Consider the following 20,524-nt stretch of genomic DNA (forward strand, 5'->3'; position numbering starts at 1 on the left):
GCAGGCAGTAGCATGGAACGGCGCAGTCGCGGACCCGTCTTGGGAATAGATCGACCGTGATGGGAAACACAGCTCGGTTAGAATCCTGGTGTCAATGCCATGCTCATTATCATTGGTCGGTACTTATGTATGCACCCGACGTCTCATAGCCTCATAGTGATCCTCATTAAACAGCCAAACGCCAGCCAATGTAACTCCAACATGCCTAAACCCCAAACCCAGACTCCAACATAACACCCGCACACCTGTACATCCAATGCACCTTCACCGATCGAGATACATCTCGCTCAGCACCGCCGCACAATAAATCTGGTAGTACTCCGCGCCCTTCCATCCTCTCTGGACGGCCTTCAGCCCGACTGTGTTCCAGCCGTCAGCACGCAACCTGGCAATTCGCTGTTCCTTGGTCTCCCGGATCGTCGAACCGTGTCCTAGGAGCGCAGTGTGCTCGTGGACCCTCGCACTATCTTTCTTCACCGGGCTGAAACTCCAAAATGACGCAGACCGGCGGAAATTCCGTGTTGCTCTACGTGCCTCCTGGAGTTCGGTGATCTCGTCGATCAGAGCATGGATGGCGGCAATACTCGAGCTGATCTCCACGCGCAACGACCGGATGTTGCCATTGTAGCGGGTCACGGAAACGTCTGGCATCCATGAGGCCTGTGGCTCCTTGTGCGCGAGCAGGGGAATATGGAGTGGCTTGGGAGATGGGTTGCGGCGCTCATTGCGCTGACGGCGGGCGTTAGATGCCGTGAAGGGCACGATCTTGATCGGGAGTGGGGGAGGTCGGACTCGATTAGGCCGCTCCGTCGTGTTGCTGATCCTCGATGAAGCCGAGTCGTCGGAGTCGCCCGTGGCGGAGAGCTTCAGCGGATGGAGGCTGATATTATCGGTTGATTTGCGCACCTTCAGTGGAGGCGGGACCAGACGTGGCTTGGTCGGTTGTGCGGCGTGCAGCTGCGCGGTGAAAGGGGACTCCACGGGTTCAGTGTCAGAGAGGAACGGGTCGTCGTCTGGACTGTCGATACTCTTGTCGATCATGTCGGTGATGCTACTCATGAGACTGCTCGAGGACGAGGGTCTGTCTGAGATGAGCGAGTCTCTGAGGGAGCATTGACTGGACCCGCCGTCGTCTTCCGGGGAGCTCGACGTGATGGGGGATGGAAGCACCGCGCTGCAGGTAACGAAGCAGTCCAATGCAGAGTGGAGTAGAGAGAGCTTCTTGTGGGAGTAGTTGTGCGCGGCACGACCCATCGCCTCGTAAGAGATGGCGCTGTAGAAGTAGAGATAAGTCTTGTGGACGGGGTGGATCTGATTTTGTTAGACAGTTCACAGCAGCTACTGCAGTCGAGGGGCTTACAGGCTCTGGGGCGGTTTGAAGCAGGTCAGAGGCGCGTGTCGCGCATTGTTTGTATTGACGCTGGATATAGAGCCGTTTGATCTCGTGCAGGAGACATTTCCGCTGCCACGAGGACTGCGGAGAGGATTCAAAACGAGACGAGATCAGCGCGACAGGCGACATGATGTGGTGGCATGATAGATGTGGAAGTCGAGGGAGAAGAGGGAGGTGGTGAAGGTAGAAGCAACTTGAAGTATAGAAGGATCTCTCTCGGCAACTGCCTCAACCATCAGCGGGAATGTCAGCCCCTCCACCCTCCCTCCACCACCAACTATCCGAACTCTCGCGCCCACTGCGTCCCACATTCCAACCACCCATCGTCATGAGCTTCCCAAAGAATCTCGATCTGCCAAATCCCCAGTCCTTCTATCACTAACCTCTCCCCCGCATGGCTCCCAGCCGAACCCCGCATAAGCAGTAATGACAACAACCCGGTGAACCAGATCCGCCTCACAACATGGAACATCGACTTCCAGGTCCCCTGCAAGAAGGAGCGCACCGCAGCCGCCCTACGTTATCTCTCCCAGCGACCCTCGCCGGTTCCGCAGGTGATCTTCCTGCAGGAGATGGTGGCCTCCGACCTAGAGCTGATCAAGTCGACGCCCTGGATCCAGACGAACTTCTATATCACCGACTACTCCCCACAGCACTGGCTCGCCAGGTACGGTACCACCACTCTCGTTGACAAGCGGCTGCCCATCGAACGGGTGTTCCGCGTCCCGTACGCAGCGTCCAGGATGCAGCGCGATGCACTCTTCGTAGACATAGCACGCGGCCCGAACACTGGGCCGCTGAGACTCTGCAATACCCATCTGGAGAGTCTCGTCTCTGTCCCGCCGCGCCGGCCCGTCCAGCTGCGTCGGGCGGCCCACTTCATGCACGGCACGCCTGTCAGCCAGGATGAGTCTCGGCCCCTCCCTGTCCTCCACGCGGCCGTCCTTGCGGGTGATCTGAACGCCTTTGCCCCCGAGGACCGAGTCGCTCCGCAGGAGTGTGGCCTTCAGGATGCGTTTCTGGTGCTCGGGGGCGAGGATAGCACCGAGGAGAGCTTCACCTGGGGTCAGCAGGTGTCCGCGTGGAAGCGGGAGCGCTTCGGGTGCAGTCGTATGGACAAGGTTCTCTTTTGCGGGAATCTGCGGGTAACGGAGCTGCAGAGGATTGGGGCTGGGGAGAAGGTCTGGATTAAGTATCCAACCGAGCAATCTGATCAAAGTGATGATGAGAAGGGGGAGGAGATGTGGGTGACGGATCATTTGGGCCTACAGGCGGATTTTGATATTATCTGAACGGCCAGTGTGGACATCATCGAGAACGGTTATACTACCGCAACTAATGTTCTCTATAATCAGGAAGACCCGTGGAGACAGTCTCTCGTGTGATCTCTTCATTTCTGACGCCCATCATATTAAAGGCTTCTCACATGCATCTGTTTCTAAACGCAGGAAGTACTGCCCTGACTCCCATCGTATATCTGGAAAGTGTGTTGTTCGTTGTTCCACAGTTTCCACCTGCAGTTCTCACGAACAGCCAGCTCAACTTCCTAGCGGCCCCCCTTAGCTTCCTCCCTCGCCTACGGAGTAGGGCTACCAAGACTTTCTCGTTAGATGCCTGCGGCATCTATCTGAACGGTTGATGCTATGATACCACTTCGAGTAATGATTCGGTGTCATTGCGCTACGTTAAATAGAAACAAAGTCGAGAAACTTCAAAAGGTTCCAACTCTAATATGGTACACGGTTTGCTGACCAGCTAAATGGAACCAAATACACCATGACGCACCCACTAAATCCATGTCGTAAGTCGTTGAAGCAAAACCTGTAGTCTAAGCAGAAAAATGAAGAACCGCCCCAACTCTCTCCATTCACTCAGACGTCGCACTTTGATCCTTGCCGAAATCCGCGCTTGACCGGGTCCTAGACAACGCCTCCCCAGTGGCCGAAAGCGCACCGAGGAAGTCCCCAAGAAGCCGGTCTAGTTCAGCTGTTATGGCTGAATCGTCAGCTCTTCCTGTCATCACCTCAAGACGCGGAGGAAGCAACTCCGGAAACTGAATGGGTCCCATGGAATCGACACTGGTTGGAGGGCGTTCACGTCTCGCAGCGGGCAGAGGCTCGGACATAGGAGACTCATCAATCCTAGGGAAAGGCGCGCTGGCTTCGGAGTCCTTTGACGGAATGGCGGTGGGAAACGGCTCAGGCTGAGAGACCGTACCCTCTTCTGCAGGTTCGTGCCAGACCGGAGTGTCCTCTTCATCAGGCCCAGGACCATCCAGGACAGAGGACCGGTCGTAGTCGCTGTTGTCCGACGAGTCCAACACAGGGAACTCATTGCTGGAAGATCTCTGGTGCTCGATAACAGCATTGGGAGGGGTAGAGGGGCGATCGAGACGGAATGGATCATAGTCGGCGTCAGAAGTAGTGGAAATACTAGATCCTGCCGACGTCGAAGTGGACGGCCGAGAATCGCCCGGTTCGCCGATACTTGGAGGACGGTCGGCCATCGAAGGCTCCTGAATGGCGGTCAGAGGTGCCCGCAGCGTACTGTAACGGTTGTAGTCCACTGTGGTCTCCTGGCTCTCCTGCGAGCTACTTGAGCTCATAACAGGGAACGTCCATTCCATTGTGGCCCGTCTTCCGCTGGGTTCGGGCTCTGGCGACTCCTCTTGTTTCGGACTTTCCGCATCGGACTCGGAGGACTCCTCGGCCGGAGGCTGCATGAAGCCAGGGAATTTCCAGTCCATAGTCGGAGGACGTGGGCCCTTTGGGGGCTGGTATGTAAGGTCTACCGAGTCGCTGTTCGCCTCAGCCTCACTACTGGATGACCGCGAGTAGGCCTCGTTCGAGTTGCGCTGCTGACGACCACTTGACCTGTTGGCTCTGATGGTGTCTGCATCTGCAAGCTGGAATGGTTGCACTGACGTTGGTCCAGCGGCATAGTGTGAAGAATCAAACGAGCCAATATCGATGTCGATGAAGGTGGAGGTGACCGAGGAACGATCTGTTTCCATGCGGAGGGGAAGGTCAGAGGCTGGGGGTTTTGGCTCCACCGGCACAAAGTCATTCTTCGTCTCGTATTTGTAGCTCGGTTTTTCTCCGTTGAAGAGACCCTCCATAGCCTCAGCACCACGGCGAACGCGTTCATCAAAATTCGCCTTGTCTTCTTCCGTCATGGCGGTTTGAACAGGCTCATCAAATGATTCATTCTCAGGGGGGCGAGCCGGACTGGACTCGCGTTCCATCTCTGCCAGCGACGCGGCCACCTGGTCCAAATCAATGACAGAGAACCGTCTCTCAAATCCATCTGTGGTGCTGAAGTTCCAGTCCTCTTCAAAGTCCGGTTCGACCCCAGGAACTTCAGCGGCTGCTGCTCCTCCGGGGTGGAACAACGATATTCTCTGGCCTCCGCGCTGAGACCACTGGTAGTAAATGCGGACAAGTTCACGCAGCGAAGATGTTGGGTATGTTTCCTCGGAATTGGCAATGTACGGGTGGAAGAGGATATCTGCCATCGACGGGCGAGTGGCGGGGTTAGATTCAAGAGCGAAAGACACCAAATTTTTAAGGCCTTCGCTGTATTTTACGTTGTCCAACTTCGGGGTTGAACGATTCAATTGCCTTCCGATTTGCATCCGTTCGCGCAGATTCGAGTTGGGAGGGTTGCCGGTGGCGAATTCGAACAGCGTGCATCCGTACGCCCATACATCAATCTGTCATGGTCAGCGAATTGCCTTCCACTCCGCTATTATAAGAAAACTAACCTCACTTCCGTATTTGTGAGCCTCCCCACGGGCGGAAAACATCTCGGGCGGCATCCAGTGGGGAGTTCCAATCCAGGTAGACCGCTTGTCCTTCTGTGACTGGAGAACGCCTGCCACTCCAAAGTCGCAGATTTGCAAGTGGCCTTCCTCATGGATCAGTACATTTGCAGCTGTCGCAGATCGTTAGCCCCATCCATCATTCCATCATTTTATGGGGAGCCAATAACGTACCCTTGATATCTCTGTGGATGATGCCAGCGTCATGGATTGCACGTAAACCAGCAGCGAGCTCACGTGCAACTGGGATCAGGAATTTCTCGTCGAGGCGATCTCCTGTGGCGCGCATCTAATGGTTTGATGAAACGGTTAGTTCAATTGTGAGCAAAAAAGGGAACGCAGAAGGGGGACTAGACTCACCAGAGTTCTCACACTACCACCAGGACAATACTCGCAAACCAGCCAAAGCTGCGAATGAATTGAAATAGCCTCGATCAACTCGTTGATATTCTTGGCTCCAGAGTCCTTGACCTGTTTCATAACCTTGGTCTCATGGATGAAATCTTTAATGGACTCGTCTCTGAAGTCGCGAAGGGACTTGTAGTCCATAGAGTCGATGTCCATTACTTTGATTGCGACGACCTTGCGAGAGGGGAGCTGGTGGCCTTTGTACACACGACCGTACGAGCCTTTTCCAATAAGCTCCTCGAATTCGTACGGTGGCGTTTCGGTCTTTGCTCTACGACACATCTCCTGGACCGCAGCCGCTTGTTCTTTGGCAAGCTTGATGGCCTCCGCTTTATGCTTCGTGATGGCGGCCGCCATCGCAGACGTGGGGTCCAGGAATTGCGAAGCACGTGGGGCTTCCATGATGAGGTCGTGGAGTCTAGGAAACCGGGTCTTCGCTTCAGAATAATCACGAGTATGGCGGGGATTCTCTGGAAGAGGGGGCAGAAGAGACTCCTGGCTGACGCTCGAGACGGGTGAAAGAGGTCGTGCTATTCGAATGTGGATAGAGGGCAGCGATTCAACCTGGTTCGGCCCAGCAATCGAATGCGCGTTTAGAGCGAGAATTGGTGTAGTATTCCGAGGTATATAGTGAAAACTGGCTTCGCCTCTTCCAGATACGAACGCGGCGTTCTTATAAATTGGGTCGCTCTTCGTGCGCAGTTTCCACCTGCTCAGAGATTTCGAAAGTTGTCGGAAATGAGATGGGGTTTTGCAGGTAGGTGGGATCTTTCCAGCAGCAACAGAGTCTTCTGATTTCTTCGTGCGATGAGAGAAGAGGCTTTTAATCGCCGATGTGATGGATCCTGTAGAATGGCCTCTGCGCGTTTCAGGTCTTAATGGGGAGGCAAGAGGAGGGTATGAGGCAAATGATGGTTCTTCTGCGTCTCCTAAGATGCCACTGATGCTAAAGGGATTTGCGCTTGTGGGCTGCGGTGGTCCAATGTCCTCTTTGGAGATTTTAGCCTGCGAGCGGCTACTTCCCTCCGAGTTCTGTCCTTGACGAAAATTCTCGGAAAGGTCGTGGGAAGGGACGCAGGGTTGGAAGGGAGTTGTCGGAACCGATGGACCTGGTGACCCGAGGAGAGTACCAAAAGATGGCGAAGTGGTATGACCAAGAGAATTTGGAATCAGCTGTACGCGCAAAGTAAGGTCAAGACTCGGAAGGGGATACGCAGGTCCGTCGTTCTCAAAATGTTCATGGAACCTCCCTAGCCTAGGTACAGACCTGCGGTCAAGCATGTTAATTGTTATCACAGGAGTGTTTGGTATGATGCACTTACGCAAACGGGTTGACGTTTCCCACAGGTCGAGGGATTTCTGCTAATACCAACAAGTCAGCAAACTGGACCGGGGCAGGGCAAAGCAAGACACGATACTTACATTCGCGTGGGAGACTGAAAGCACCTTGTGAGGCTTGCACAGACGAAGAAGGAGGGGTATTCTGGAAATGAGGTCTTGCGGAACTGTCTGGAGAGATGCGAGCTTCGAAGCTTCGACCAGATTGGAAACTGAGGCGATACAAGTCAGCACGGAAGAATGCGCTTCATGCGATAGAAGAAGATTCAAACCCATATGGGCCTCCAGGGCTCTCTGAAGGGTTCTGATCAGGCATTGTTATGCAGTTCAATGACGAGTTGAGGACAAGGTAACAGTGGGGAAGATGTTTGGAGAGGAACTGGGGAAGGATATGGAGGAAGAAGAAACAGATGTAGGGGGGATCAAAAGAATGAAAGATAATATACTCACATTAGTCACGAAGATATACACGGTGCTTTCCGTCAAGAAGATACACAGTGACTGAAGGCTCTGGCGATATAACGCTCCATGGATCTAGGGAAAGTGTTGTGATAGGACTCGAACGCAACACCTAGGGCTGAAATAACCCTGCCTCTTCTAGACAATCTGTGACTATGCACAGAATAGCACACTTATTTCTGGCCCAGTGCGCTGATCTATAGGAGGTTTTGTCAGTGGATGAAGTATGGTGCTATATCCAACGTATGTTCTGATCTTAGAGCGAACAATGGATCACACTGTTGAGGTTCGAAGAGCGTGACTTTGGATGGCGCTAAAAGCGGGAGCTAACGCTGGACCAATGAGAGAAACACGTTTATTTAAAAGGCGTTCTCCTAGGCACAAAGACGTTGGTCCGTGAATATCGCCAGTGAAGAGAAATAAATTTTCTCCAGTGAGCGATCGACGAAACAAGGTCCCATCAAAGATAGAAACTGAATCCGTTGGTAACTCCACGTTGGAATATACAAGGCTCCAATGGCAGATCAGGGGTTCAATAACTAGAGAAGATTGTCAGTGCTGTTCTACAGCATTGAATCACGTGCCGAAGGGGACGCTTCAGTCAGAGCCACCAAACCGGTCTGATGGTGTCCGTAGGTGAAAGGAAACAGCGCCCTGGAATAACGCATACTATCCGAGTAAGAAATGTGAACCTACCGGTCGAGATATGCCCAATCGATAATGTCAAGCGTATACAAAACAAATCGTGGTTTTTCAAACAATGCAACAAACGCCCGGCGGAAGACCGAAAAACAAAGAGTGCGGGGTATCACAGTCACAAACGAACGTCAAAGAATCCTATACAATTGAGCATCATGACTCGTGACGGCCGAGTCCTCGAGTACAGCTGCTCGACAGGAATAGTCCTTAGGTAGATGCAGCAACGTCAGTTAACTGGATGGGGCGAACAAACGTTCGATTAGACTTCGAGATCAATCACGTTACTGCCGATCTCGGCAAGGATTGTCTCACCGCCTCTTTACAACCATATGACTCTCTGGCTTCACTCTGCAACGCAGGATGGATTTTTAGTGGAAATGATCAGATAGTCTTGTCGGACAGATAATGCATGCATCATTACGGTACACATAATCTAAGGTGTAAAAGCTTAGTACTAGTATTTACTTGCAGAACTGGCCACCCCCTCTACTCTAGATCCAAATGCATCGCAAAATACCCGTTACGTTTGTCTTCTTATATCGTTGCGTCTTCAAAGACCGAACTCGGCCCGTAGGGCAGCCCCAAATCGCGATATGGCTTCGGAGATGGCTTCCGAGCTGGCAGCAGCAAAAGTAGCACGGAAGAACATCTTGCCCTCGTTCAAGTCGGCGGCCTTGAACCAGCTTCCTCGAGAAACGAGGACCCCGTTGTCTACAGCCGCGTGGAAGAGAGTTTCCTCAATCTCTTGGCGAGTCTTACCTGAAGACAGGCCGGGGTGTTTCTGCCAATCGACCTCGATCCAGTGCTAATTCTTGTCAGTCTCTCCAGCACTTAACACAGTTAGGAGGGTGTGGGGGACTTACAAACATGCCTGCTGCCGGGGCGACCCAGGAAGCAATCTCTTTGGGCAGGTGCTCTTCGCACGCCTGAACCATGGAATCGCGACGGTTAGTATACGACAGGCGCAGGTTGATCAACCAGTCAAGGTAGCCCGTGTGGCCCCAGTGTTCATCCAGAAGCTTGTAAATGATGATTTGCGAGATACCACTGGGGTTCTGAGACGCCACTTCGCAGTTACGGATGAAGCGCTCGATGATCTGCTCGGAACCGACGACCCAGCCGACGCGAGAACCGGGAGAGAGGACCTTGGAGAACGACTCCAAACGGAGCACACGACCATCAACATCCATGCTCAGATAGGAAGGTATGAGCGATTTGATGAATTCCCTGTGGTTCGTAGGCGGCGGGGCAGGGGAGCTGTTGGGCCCAGTGTACGGCTGCATCTGGAGGAAATAGTACGGCTCGTCTTCAATGATGAAGACATCGTGCTTCTGCGCGACCTTGTAAATGGCTTTGCGTCTCTCAGCGGTCTGGGTGGCGCCAGTGGGGTTTTGCCCGGTAGGAATGGTGTAAAGCACAAACGGCTTGCGCGCACCGCGCGCAGCTTCATCCCAGTTGCTCAGGAGCTCGTCCATGGATTCGGGGATAAGACCCTTTTCATCCATCTTGATCGATACAACATTAATGCCCAGTGGGAGCACGGTCTCCTGTGCGCTGGAGAATGTGTACTCTTCCATCATGATATAGTCACCCCGCTCGCAGAGCATTCTCAGCACCGTATCCCACGAATAAGTGCTACCGCACGTCAAACAGCATTGCCAGTCGGCATACGGGGGGTTGTGGATAATCTAGCTATAGTTAGAGACGAGCGAGCGTATGAACTTGGTTGCGTACTTCGGTGTGTTCCGTGACAAATCGGAGCAGTTGAGGAGATCCCATGGCTTGTCCATAGTTGAGGGCGACCTGAAGGTCTGGTAGTGGTTAGCATATGATTCAACGATATTCAATCCTGAGCAATACGCGGGAACATACCATACAAGCCCTTGCCTGCTTCGGCGTCACCCTTGCATGCGCGCAGCACACTACCCGACTCGCGAGTGGCTTCCGGCGAGAAGCCCGGTGGCGTAGGGACTTTTACGTCGATCTCTTCGATAGGGAAGTATTCCGGGGAGGGTAAACCACCTCCAAGAGAGATAAGGCCTTCGTACAGACATTAGCTATGGGCAACGCAGGCCACGCCCCGCAGAACATACCGGGGTTCTTCAGATAGCGTGCAGCACCCTTCAATGTCGAGACCTAGCAGCGCAAACCTGATGAGCCTCTATCCATTCAGCGGAATACATCACCCCCACGAACCTTTCGCGACTTCGACTCGAGCGAGAAGACATCTGTCCATTTTGTTAACGGCGTTCCCGCGTATGAATGATGAACACCGTATGCGGTGGAGGCTCGCCGGACTTACGATCGAAACGCTTAGCCTTGGGCTTCGTATAACAGGCCTGTCATCGCAATCCAAGTTAGTGTACACCGCCTTTTTTTTTTTTTGTTTTGCGATGGCATTGCGAAAACTTACCGGGCTTTTGAACATATCACTGCTGGTTGCAGGCGCAACACCCGTAGGAATCGGGGCACTCTTCGCCCTGAGAGCGGGAATGTCTTCAACCGTCAACGGCGCGTGGGAGGAAACGGCGCCGTTGGAGTCATCCATGGCGGCGGGAGGGCTCATTCTGTCCGAGCGGTCGAATGGGGCGTTCAAATGCGATACGAGGAGATATTAGTGAGAGATTTACAGCAGAATCGAGCGCCGACAGACTGAGAACAGGTTGAGAGCGCGGTTATGGTAGCGAAAGAGTAATCGTAGAGGACGGAGGGAGACAAAATGGTACCGAGTGTTGGTGGTTATGGGGACTTTTTCTTAGTCACCGACCAGACGCCGATTGTTCCGGTCTGTGGCCAACTCGATGGCCATCATGACCGGCCGATAACGCTAATCACGCCCTTTGGCTGCAAGTTCCGCTTCAGAATTGGGATCAGCCTGACAGCACTGGCCTTCACGGAGTTTCTGTTATCTAATTGAGTCCCTGGCGGTGGTGGATGCACCTCTCGTCACTGACAGGGCGCGGGGAAGATATGCATGCAACGAGGGACGGGTAAGGATTCCTGTGAAATATCCGGTATTTACCGCCTCCATCCACGAGAGTCATGGGAAGCTTAATAGACTCATGGATATTTACAGTCATCGGGACCATTGGCGGTCATCCTTCCAAGATTCAGCATCAAAATCGGTACCGAATGCCAGAACATCCTGATCCGACCCCGCGCACGCATAGATAAGGCTATCGCCGGGATCGGATCTCGCTTATCGTGATTGTGGTAAGCTTCTTTGAAGGAAAGGCCATCTGGTGACCATCACTTGCATCATATTACGCGTGTGGTGCCCCTGCAGACGCCGCTGGATATTTACCAGCGCCTGCATCCATCTTCTTGGTCGCCCGCCTATTTGTGAGCTGGTCCTGGAACTCCTTCAATGCTCACTTTGCTGGACACTACACCCAGCGTGTCTATCCTTTTCAAACGGTGGGATGGGAAGAGTCCTTTAGGGCACCATTCGTCCTACAATTGTCTGCTGCCGGTCAGCTAAGCTTGCCTTACATACTCGACCTGCACAGATCCATCCTAGTAGAACTGTCTCTCTCGTCATAGGTGGTGAAGATGACATGACTCCCCCTTGCATTATGTTGTACACAGCACTACCCCATCACACTTTTCGTAAATCTATATAGTTGGAGTCAAGAGACACCCAAGAATATCATGATAGATTATAGGCTAGGTAGACTAGGGAGGAAAAAGAAAGGGGTCATGGGCGAGAACTGAAATATATAAGGTAGTCAGAACAATACAACCAAGAGTCACATATTTCCTCCAGAGTCTCGCCCTTAGCCAATAGCCCAATCTGGTCCCTCAAAAACCGTATCGTGGCACTGGTCTCTCTCCCACGACAGAGGAGGTATTTTGAATGGCCAGCGGAGTATTCAAGACTTCCAACTTGCGGCCCGATGGCGATACGCCAGGCTAGCAAGAACCCAGCCACATTCTACGCTATTTCCCCTGTTATAGTGGAGAACACATTGGCCGAGTAGTTCTGAGTCCCTTCACACCACTTTTGAATTTGTCGAATACATGTCCACCCAGGCATTGTAAAGATCGAGCACTGAGGAAGGGTATGTCGATATTGCTCTAATGCTATCCACCGGAGCCCCCTCCTCTACCCCAAGGACTGAAGCTTAACCAGTTCATAGTACTGTCCTCGCTGACGAAGTAGCTCCTTATGTGTGCCACACTCCGCTACTTGTCCCTGGTCGAGGACATAGATCATATCCGCCCGTTGTATTGTGCTGAGACGATGAGCGACAGCGATGGTTGTGCGCCCATACGTTGCAGTATCTAGGGCATCTTGAACAACCCTTTCTGACTCAGAATCTAACGCCGATGTAGCCTCGTCCAGTAGCAATATCTTTGGGTTTCGTATCAGAGCTCGAGCGATCGCCACTCGTTGCTTCTGACCACCTGAAAGCATCCCGCCCTTGCTTCCGACAATAGTATCAAAGCCTTGTCTGGAGACTGTTAGCTTGTGTGGGCTGGATAGAAATAATGCAATAAGCTTACGGCAGTGACATGACAAAATCCAAAATGTTAGCGGCCTTGCAAGCTTCCAAGAGTGCCTGTTCGGACGCATCGTAGTCTGCATGGGTGCACCCAAGCAGGATGTTCTCCCGAATAGTCCCTTGGAAGAGAGAGGGCTCTTGGCTGACTAGGGCCAAGTGCCTTCGATAGTCCTCTGTATCAAGATAGGCGATATTGCGACCATCCACACATATCTCGCCAGATAGAGCGTTGTAAAATCGCTGCAAAAGCGCCACCACGGTGCTTTTCCCACTCCCGCTTGCGCCTACTATAGCCACATACTGTCCGGGTCTGATGGTGAGGTTCAAATGTCGTAAAATGGGCTCCTTAAGGCGTGTTGGATAGACGAAAGACACGTTGCGGAACTCAATATGTCCTTGCATAGAAGGCACTGGCAATCCATCCCTCTTGTGCATCGTCATGGGCGCTGGACCGAGGAGCTCTTTCAATTCGCCAGCGGCATGTATCGCTGTGCTAAATTCAGGAAGCCTTATAAAGAAGTTCCCGGCTGCCTGAGCCCCAAAGATGACCTGGCTGAAGCAGATGAAGAATTGGAAGAGAGAATATTCCCCACGACCGAGCAGTCTCCCACCGTACCAGAACCCCAGCGCCATGCACAAGTATGGAAGAGACTGGGAGCTAGCGAACAGCAAGGAAGACTTGATAAAGAATAGGATATCACCACGGAACTGCTTCTGTAGTTGTAGCTCATAACGTTTGACGAGTACGTCTTCCATTGTCATGGATACGACGGTGTGGATTGCGGCGGTCGCCTCACATGCAGAGCTGGCAGATTTTTCATAGGACTTTTTGGATCTGATTTGAATCTCACAGCGCACCCAGCAGTCAAGGAATCCGGCTAACAACATTACTGGCAGGGTGGATATGCAGACGAGTCCGAGCTTCCAACCCACAGCAGTGGCCACTATTATGGATACCACAATATTGACCATGGCAACCAGTGTGACTCCAAGGGTATTGCCAGATAGCTGAGACAGCCTCTTGACTTCTTCAGATAGTGTACCTACCAGGGATCCAGTTGTTATCTCGTCCTGGTCAAAGAAGGAAACCTCCTTATGCAGAATGACTCGCATCACTTGGCTCCGTGCTCGATAGACTAGTCTCTCGCAGCAGTAGGCGAACACACTACCGAAAATACAGTAGAAGAGTAGCGTGAGCAGGCCCAGCACAAAATAGATTAAGCTCCAAAAGTTGGTCTCTTGTCGAAGCTGGTGATACTGGGGTGGCGGCAGAGACAAGATGCTAATCACCTTTGCGAACAACGCGTTTTGCGCCGGCTGCACCGCACCTGCGAGGGAGGCCATCAAAATACCAACAAGCAATAGACCCCATTCTGGACGATTGAACGAGAAGATGAATTTCACGAGGCTTCCCAATGAATACTTCCTCTTCACCTCGGTAGGGAGCTGAGGCAAGAACATGGACATCCGGGATTTTCGCAGCTGTTTTTTACCCGATTTGAGACCAATCTCAGAGCCGGAGTCGCTGTGTGCCTCTTGATCGTAGTCATTACTATCCCAAAAGTCGGGGTCAAAAAGGGCTAGCGCATCCTGCGGGATTGCAGTGGACAGTCTGGAGAGCCTCGCCTGAACTTGTTGCGCTTTTACCATGTTATAATATACCCCCCTGCGGGCCATGAGAGTCGCATGTGACCCTTGCTCAACGACTCTGCCTTGGTCAAAAACCACTATGCTATCAGCATCTCGGATGGTAGAAAGCCTATGTGCTATAGCAATAGTCGTTCTGCCCCTAGAAGCCTGATCCAGAGCCGCTTGCACAATACTTTCCGACTTTGCATCGAGAGCTGAGGTCGCCTCATCGAGAAGCAGGATTTTTGGGTCTTTGATAATTGCGCGTGCTATCGCAATCCGCTGCTTCTGTCCACCGGACAGGGAGCATGCACCCACATTTGTGTCATAACCATGTGGCAGCCCCATGATGAAGTCGTGAACATTTGCTTTTCGGGCAGCTTCTTCAATTCTTTTGGTTATTTGAGATTCAGTTTCATATTCGTATTCAGAACCAACAAGACCAAATCTGATGTTCTCTGACACAGTTGCCGCAAATAATTTAGGCTCCTGTGATACCAAAGCCACTTGCTGTCGCATCCACCGTAGATTCAAATCCTGTATGGCATGGCCATCTAACGATATCGCACCGCCTACAGGTTCATAGAACCTCTCGATCAGTCCAATGAGTGTGCTCTTTCCTGATCCCGATGGCCCCACAAGAGCAGTGGTCTGTCCAGCTGCTATATGGAGGTCCAGCCCATCTAGAACAGTGACTTCTGGGCGGGAAGGATATATATGGCGAATATTGCGGAAATCAAGGCTCCCCGTGATATGATCCAGCTTCTTCCCTTGGTCTGATGACGCATCTAGTGGCGACTGACGGTCTATTGTCGAATAAAGCTTCGAGGCAGCTGCAACAGCCCTCGACAAACCTTCAAAGTTTGGAATGATGGTTCCCAGGCTGAGTGAGCCGAGTGATATTGCCATGACAATTGTCACTATGTCCCCTACTTCAATATTATTCACCTCACTGACCAGGAAGCGTGATCCCATCCAGAATCCCAAACTTAAAGTCCAGTAGTTGATGGCCATCAAAGTACTCAGCATAAGAGCGAAGATACCCTGGTGTTTTACCTCCGGGCCCTGGGCGCGCTTGATGTGCTGCTCGTACTTCTTTGCTAGAGTATCTTGGGCACCAAAAGCGACAACTGTCCTCACTGAATCCAGTATATTTTCTGCCAGGCTACTTGCTGTGCCTTGCACATCAAGCCCTTTTTGTTGGGCTGCCAGTGTAGGAATTGCAAGCCCGCCTACTAAGAGCACCATCGCCCCCAGCATGGAAGAGCATATTAATGCAAGTTTCCAGTATTTCACGTATGCGACGATGAAAGCTGTCACGAACCCCGAAAGCCCGCTGACTAGGCTGGCAGCTGGTTGGGAAATACCATTTTGGATGCCATTCGTATCTGTAACGATTCGGTTGGTGACTTCCCCTGCCCCGAGTGTATCAAAGAACGCAATGTTTTGCCGGAAGACCGCTCGGAGGTACTGGACTCTAATTTTCTGGACGACACGGTCACCCGTGTAGACAAAGCCTATTGTTGATAGGCCAATGATAAAAAACATGCCGATGGCCAAGTAGACGAAGTACAACACATTATTCGTTAGCTGACTTGAGTAGGTATTGAAATCGATACTGCCGGTGGAACCGCCCTGCAAAGTAGATGAAAGATTTCCGAATATTATCTTCCCAAGTTAGCCTGAGAATTCATCTCTGCAGGTGAGGCAACTAACAGTAAACACAGGCAGGGCAGCACCACCTATGGCAGCGCCCGTTATACTCCCGAGAAGGATCGCTATCTCCCAATGACTAGCATAGCGGTATAAACCGATGATTCCAACCTTCGCTGTATGTGGTTGCAACTGCCTGTCTAGGATGTGTTTCTCTTTTTGCGACAGTATATCTTCAGTCTCTTTCTGCACGGGAAACTGTTGAAACAATCATCAGCCCATATTCCAATTGCAGAATGGCGACTAGCCTGCTGCTATTTACCTTGGGGACCGATCCCAAAGAGAATTCCTCCATTGTCATGATGTATCATCGTTATCCAGAGTATTCGCTCGAACGCAATCGTCTCGCACCGTACCAGAGAGGCGCTTGGTGTATGTACACGTGGTGGAGGTTTGCCAGGGGAAAACTTGCCAGATGCAGATATTTAACCAACCCTTCGAGGTGTTCTGCGCGTTTATAACATCTATCCCTTGCGCACGTACATGCTTGTAAACATCACCTGACTTTCTACAGGCATGGGTGCCAGTTGAGAATTTTCAATAATTTAGGCCTGGTTTTAGACTTTTCCGTATCTAATTTACTCTGAGAAAATTTAGCATCTCATTCGCATCCGTTTTGGTGCATGGAGTAACCATCTAGTAATGCCGTAGGTACGCAAGAGACCAACTCAACTGCAGACCAGATGGCGCAGTTGAACACCAGACCCGGCTGACAATTATGACTAAATCGTATTAAAATTTGTGCCGAGGTCGACACAATTTTGTTGACAATGTTGCTGAATACATCTCCAGCTGTATCATAGTGCAGCTGTACGAGCGCCGCGAGTTCAATAAACTCAATTCTGCAGGCGGTTCCTGGCGCACAAGGCCGACCTCTGCAAGGGATGTAGATCGTGACAACATACTCTGTACATATTGATAATGCAGCCCAGTCTGTAGACAAATCTATCGACGTACTATGCGCATGAGTAAATGGGAGGAGTGTTACGTGTTGGTGTCTTGGGTATCCTAGATTTAAGGTCCTAGTATCAGCACCTCTCTCGAAAAGCCGAGCAAAACCGCCCCGTATAGTTAGGCGGAAGCCCTAAACCAAGACCTTCCCCAACTGATAATTGAAATACCGCATTAGGATAACGCTGTCGAGGTGGCAAACTACTCAGCCAATTATAGCCTAGAGGGTCACCCCTCTCTTGGTAGAGTGTGCCTAGTAGGAAGCGGGCTAAGTCGCTGAATCAAGGGTTGAGACTCAGGGGGACCTAGACAATACCTAGTAAGCAAGTCATATAAAGAAGTCCCATTCCCAAGGAAGCGCAGCATCTGGTGGAGATGATGAAAGCGCCGCAAGAGACGAACAGTCACCACGTAGGCACTGTGATTGGGTGGTTCGCGTTATGACGTAGGGGGAGCAGGGCGCTATTCCCAAACGGGGGTGTATACATCGGGTGGAATTCTCTTAGACCCCAAACGGTCTACCGTCTTAGCTTGAGACCCCGAGACTTCTAACGTCGATTGGGCCGGCCGGACGAGCCCTGAAAAATTGAGACTTGGCCGCAGATTATGTTGTTGGACCGGAATGGACAAAAAAAGCGTCTACAGGCCAAATGCACCAATGTGAACATGCTAACCTTCAAACCGGTGAGGCTTGACGTTGCCTAGATTTATAGTGGATCAAGGTCCCTATTTAATGATACTCTGTGCGTATATATAGGCACTCGTCGGTACCATGATTTGGATTTTCCAGACAAAATCTCACCAGCTGGAAGCAATTTGGTCCTGTCAACCTATACATAAGTACAGCAAGCCATCATTTGCCACTTATTCAGATTGTCATTGTCCAAGCAGATTGCATCCCTAAGAGCAGTAGGTGCGCACCACCATTCGAGAACCTTAGCACAACTGAAAGGTCCGCAGCATCGCATCACCACACTTCAACCACACCATCCTCGATTCCAGCAATGGCCTCCGGCGAGTGGAACATCTCTCGCAGTGCTATCATCGTCCTCATAATCCTCGGTTGTTTTTGCGCCGTTGTCATCGGGTACTCAATGCACCGTGTCATCGGCGGGAAGGCGTTCAAGTCGCCAGAGGAGGCCCTGGAAGGGCCGGGGGATGAGCAAGTAGCGTACATGCGACAAGTGCGACAGCGAAACTTGGCAATTATGTACTATGAGTCTCGTCGAAAAGAGGAGGTCTGAAGGTTGCTTCCAGACACGGCGCATGGTGTTGGGATTGGGTCGGCTTCATCCACGCTCGGATACTCTGTCATTAGGTATTTTCATTGCGACGGGCATGGTCTTATGGTACTTAAGGTCTGATGGGTTGCACATAATAGGAGCAATATCCACACTCCGGAAACTCATCCCCTCTCCTTGAGAAAGAATATAATAGTGGACCAGCCAACAGCTGCATATGCCATTCCAGCACTATGGAGATCTGGGCCACACTATCATAAAGTCACCAGGTCCAGCATAGCAGTCATCGCAGGTACAGGAATGTCCAAATGCATTCCCTTTTGGCCGATAGTCAGACAAACGTTCTTGTCAAGAATCTTGATAGTAGGGTGCACGTATGTAAGACGGGCGGAGTCAGGCACCTCTGTGCTCTGAGATACTTCACTCCGCCAGGAGCTCCTTGTCCCTGGCAACAGTGTGAATATGGACTTTGTTTTCTCGTCATTCAAAGTCATTCCGGTAGCCATCGCTTCTTCAATGGCGATTGCTTTCTCAGCAACCAGTGCACACGCATGGCTGTTGAAGATCCCCTCTTGCCGTGAAGACGAGCGAAGAACATCCAGCGCCTTTCGCCGGATGACAGGATCCCTACATAGCGTGGCAACATTGTAAACTGGAGAAATAATACCCATATCAAGAGAAAAGGACGGTTTCAGGCAGCCTCTCCGAGATAGATCGTCTAGCTGAGATGGTGATAAGGACAAACAGTCGATACCTTGTGCGTTGTCGACTACAGAAGCCGCAAGCGTCACGATTTCCTCGAACATGAAATTATACTTATCCCATGACCTTTGGTCCGAGGCTCCAACTCTGCTGTACTCCAAAATTATGAAGTACATTATTTGGTAGATCTTCAGGGTATTTAAACCATTTCTCTCTCGGGCTGTGAGAAACGGACCCCGGATTTGCTCAAAGTTATTCAACGCTCTAGTGCAGTCGGCGATAACACGATCATAGTGGTTGACCAGCTCGATAAAGTCGTGGGCTTCGATAGTATCCACGGCCCGAAATTCACGGGCTGCCTTGCATCTGTAGAATTCAAGAACATCACGTGCTTCTCCAATAGAGCGGAAAGTTTCAGGGATTTCCATGTCTTTTTCACCCATAGACACCGATTGAGATAATTCCATGTCAACTTCTTCGCGTGTCTGTACAAATCAGTATCACCTCAGCGATGTTGGAGCAGAAAGTGGTCCTACTAATGTGAATGCTTGATCTTGGAGGCGGATAAGCATTCGCCGCAAAGTATCCATTTCCAACGCGGTCACTGTGGATGGCCTGAGAAACGGATGACAAAACGTGCCCGATCTTGAGTCGCAGTACACCTCATTCATGATTTTTATGCCACTCCTGACGTGCTTTATGGCGGAGTCGTAGTGGCTTGATAGGATCTTGTCCACGCCAATGAGCGGACGGCTACTAATGGCATTAGGGGAGGGCTCACCTCGTAGCAAGCGAACAAAATACACGATATTAAGCAGACGTCCACCGTCAGTTTCGGAGAGCTGGTGTTGCCAGAATGTTCTGACTTTGCTGGCCCCAGGAGAGCCCTAATCGCGACGACATATTCCTGAACAGCAAACCGATCCTGTCCATGGCGCGAGAACCATAAGCCAGGGACTTGTTGGTCGTTTTCGAAGTTCTCGTGCAATGACCCCAGTGCTATCAATGCATGCCATATGGATTTCTCGTGCTGGCTGACTTGCAGTACTAATCGGCTCCAGAACTCGGAGCCGCAGTAGCCCGCTAGCGATGGGACGGTTCTTTCATAGAAAAACTGGAAACTGCGATTTTCGCGCTCACTCCCTGACAGTTTAAGAACAGGTAGAAGAGATACTGGGAATCCAACACGGTGGTCTGACGATCGTAGACTGGGCGTCCCATACCCATCACACTTGCGGCCTGTTGAGGTGCATCGGCAGCAATGGGGCTTAGCCTCATCGCATTTAATCCGCCTTTCTACAAGGGTCAATCACAGTCAGTGTATGTGACATGCTTTGAGTATATTGGTAAATTTTACTTCTGGTCGATGCGGTCAGCGGGTTCGATACATGGACATACACAGCGCTTACTTGCAGGTCAGACAACCGGTTTTCGTTTTGGTCCCAGATGGGCTCAGTCGTTCCCCAGAGTGCGGCCTCGGCATGTTGATCGGACAAACCAGGATCTGTCGTCAAGGGACACTGTACCGTCGAGGCAATCCCTATCAAGTGAATATGCTGGACGAGTTTGTATTGACACGAAGGTTTATCCGATATGGCTGAGCGGAGAAATCCTAGTGCTCAAGAGAACCGGAGCACGGAAATCACCCGAAAGGGAAACAAGGGCT

At 51.5% G+C, this 20,524-nt stretch overlaps 7 protein-coding genes across 7 annotated transcripts; 1 reads left to right on the plus strand and 6 right to left on the minus strand.

Moving 5' to 3' along the window:
* Positions 1-264: 264 nt before the first annotated feature.
* Positions 265-1,522, minus strand: BDV59DRAFT_198259 (uncharacterized protein; the record flags this gene model as incomplete). Its single annotated transcript, XM_073693124.1, has 2 exons — positions 265-1,311; positions 1,361-1,522. The coding sequence occupies 2 exons, from the start codon at positions 1,520-1,522 to the stop codon at positions 265-267; spliced, it is 1,209 nt and encodes a 402-aa protein (XP_073552775.1).
* Positions 1,523-1,721: 199 nt separating this feature from the next.
* Positions 1,722-2,685, plus strand: BDV59DRAFT_198260 (endonuclease/exonuclease/phosphatase family protein; the record flags this gene model as incomplete). Its single annotated transcript, XM_073693125.1, has 2 exons — positions 1,722-1,759; positions 1,818-2,685. The coding sequence occupies 2 exons, from the start codon at positions 1,722-1,724 to the stop codon at positions 2,683-2,685; spliced, it is 906 nt and encodes a 301-aa protein (XP_073552776.1).
* Positions 2,686-3,020: 335 nt separating this feature from the next.
* Positions 3,021-6,241, minus strand: BDV59DRAFT_53691 (putative serine/threonine protein kinase). Its single transcript, XM_073696573.1, has 4 exons — positions 5,574-6,241; positions 5,388-5,502; positions 5,157-5,326; positions 3,021-5,105 (listed from the first exon to the last, which is right to left on the minus strand). The coding sequence occupies exons 1-4, from the start codon at positions 6,021-6,023 to the stop codon at positions 3,261-3,263; spliced, it is 2,580 nt and encodes an 859-aa protein (XP_073552777.1). The 5' UTR covers positions 6,024-6,241; the 3' UTR covers positions 3,021-3,260.
* Positions 6,242-6,767: 526 nt separating this feature from the next.
* Positions 6,768-7,298, minus strand: BDV59DRAFT_53693 (uncharacterized protein). The gene is made up of 3 exons (XM_073696574.1): positions 7,044-7,298; positions 6,944-6,983; positions 6,768-6,888 (listed from the first exon to the last, which is right to left on the minus strand). Exons 1-3 carry the CDS (start codon positions 7,233-7,235, stop codon positions 6,872-6,874), a joined length of 249 nt encoding a protein of 82 aa, XP_073552778.1. The 5' UTR covers positions 7,236-7,298; the 3' UTR covers positions 6,768-6,871.
* A 1,226-nt stretch (positions 7,299-8,524) lies between these two features.
* Positions 8,525-11,203, minus strand: BDV59DRAFT_169094 (aminotransferase-like domain-containing protein). The gene is made up of 8 exons (XM_073688182.1): positions 10,531-11,203; positions 10,420-10,456; positions 10,314-10,345; positions 10,211-10,253; positions 9,990-10,157; positions 9,852-9,928; positions 8,981-9,805; positions 8,525-8,922 (listed from the first exon to the last, which is right to left on the minus strand). Exons 1-8 carry the CDS (start codon positions 10,681-10,683, stop codon positions 8,668-8,670), a joined length of 1,590 nt encoding a protein of 529 aa, XP_073552779.1. The 5' UTR covers positions 10,684-11,203; the 3' UTR covers positions 8,525-8,667.
* Positions 11,204-12,222: 1,019 nt separating this feature from the next.
* Positions 12,223-16,265, minus strand: BDV59DRAFT_198263 (ABC transporter ATP-binding protein; the record flags this gene model as incomplete). The annotated part of the gene is made up of 4 exons (XM_073693126.1): positions 12,223-12,571; positions 12,624-15,919; positions 15,968-16,162; positions 16,227-16,265. The coding sequence occupies 4 exons, from the start codon at positions 16,263-16,265 to the stop codon at positions 12,223-12,225; spliced, it is 3,879 nt and encodes a 1,292-aa protein (XP_073552780.1).
* A 2,019-nt stretch (positions 16,266-18,284) lies between these two features.
* On the minus strand, positions 18,285-19,760 carry BDV59DRAFT_53767 (uncharacterized protein). Its single transcript, XM_073696575.1, has 3 exons — positions 19,663-19,760; positions 19,395-19,611; positions 18,285-19,343 (listed from the first exon to the last, which is right to left on the minus strand). Exons 2-3 carry the CDS (start codon positions 19,527-19,529, stop codon positions 18,411-18,413), a joined length of 1,068 nt encoding a protein of 355 aa, XP_073552781.1. The 5' UTR covers positions 19,530-19,611; positions 19,663-19,760; the 3' UTR covers positions 18,285-18,410.
* Positions 19,761-20,524: the final 764 nt, after the last annotated feature.

The sequence above is a fragment of the Aspergillus ambiguus genome, assembly GCF_047715705.1.
Source record: "Aspergillus ambiguus strain CBS 117.58 unplaced genomic scaffold BDV59scaffold_2, whole genome shotgun sequence".
Classification (NCBI taxonomy): Eukaryota; Fungi; Ascomycota; class Eurotiomycetes; order Eurotiales; family Aspergillaceae; genus Aspergillus; species Aspergillus ambiguus.

Excerpts from the sequence above, each read along its gene's own strand:
- BDV59DRAFT_53691 (XM_073696573.1), bottom strand. The coding sequence starts at position 6,023 with ATGGAAGCCCCACGTGCTTCGCAATTCCTGGACCCCACGTCTGCGATG. Across the intron at positions 5,327-5,387 it reads CATCCACAGAGATATCAAGG|CTGCAAATGTACTGATCCAT; the intron begins GTACGTTATTGG and ends GATCTGCGACAG. Across the intron at positions 5,106-5,156 it reads CTCACAAATACGGAAGTGAG|ATTGATGTATGGGCGTACGG; the intron begins GTTAGTTTTCTT and ends TGACCATGACAG.
- BDV59DRAFT_53767 (XM_073696575.1), bottom strand. The coding sequence starts at position 19,529 with ATGAATGAGGTGTACTGCGACTCAAGATCGGGCACGTTTTGTCATCCG. Across the intron at positions 19,344-19,394 it reads AAGATCAAGCATTCACATTA|ACACGCGAAGAAGTTGACAT; the intron begins GTAGGACCACTT and ends TGATTTGTACAG.
- BDV59DRAFT_169094 (XM_073688182.1), bottom strand. The coding sequence starts at position 10,683 with ATGAGCCCTCCCGCCGCCATGGATGACTCCAACGGCGCCGTTTCCTCC. Across the intron at positions 10,457-10,530 it reads GTGATATGTTCAAAAGCCCG|GCCTGTTATACGAAGCCCAA; the intron begins GTAAGTTTTCGC and ends TTGCGATGACAG. Across the intron at positions 10,254-10,313 it reads TCGAGTCGAAGTCGCGAAAG|GTCTCGACATTGAAGGGTGC; the intron begins GTTCGTGGGGGT and ends TTGCGCTGCTAG.
- BDV59DRAFT_53693 (XM_073696574.1), bottom strand. The coding sequence starts at position 7,235 with ATGGGTTTGAATCTTCTTCTATCGCATGAAGCGCATTCTTCCGTGCTG. Across the intron at positions 6,984-7,043 it reads TTTCAGTCTCCCACGCGAAT|CAGAAATCCCTCGACCTGTG; the intron begins GTAAGTATCGTG and ends TGTTGGTATTAG.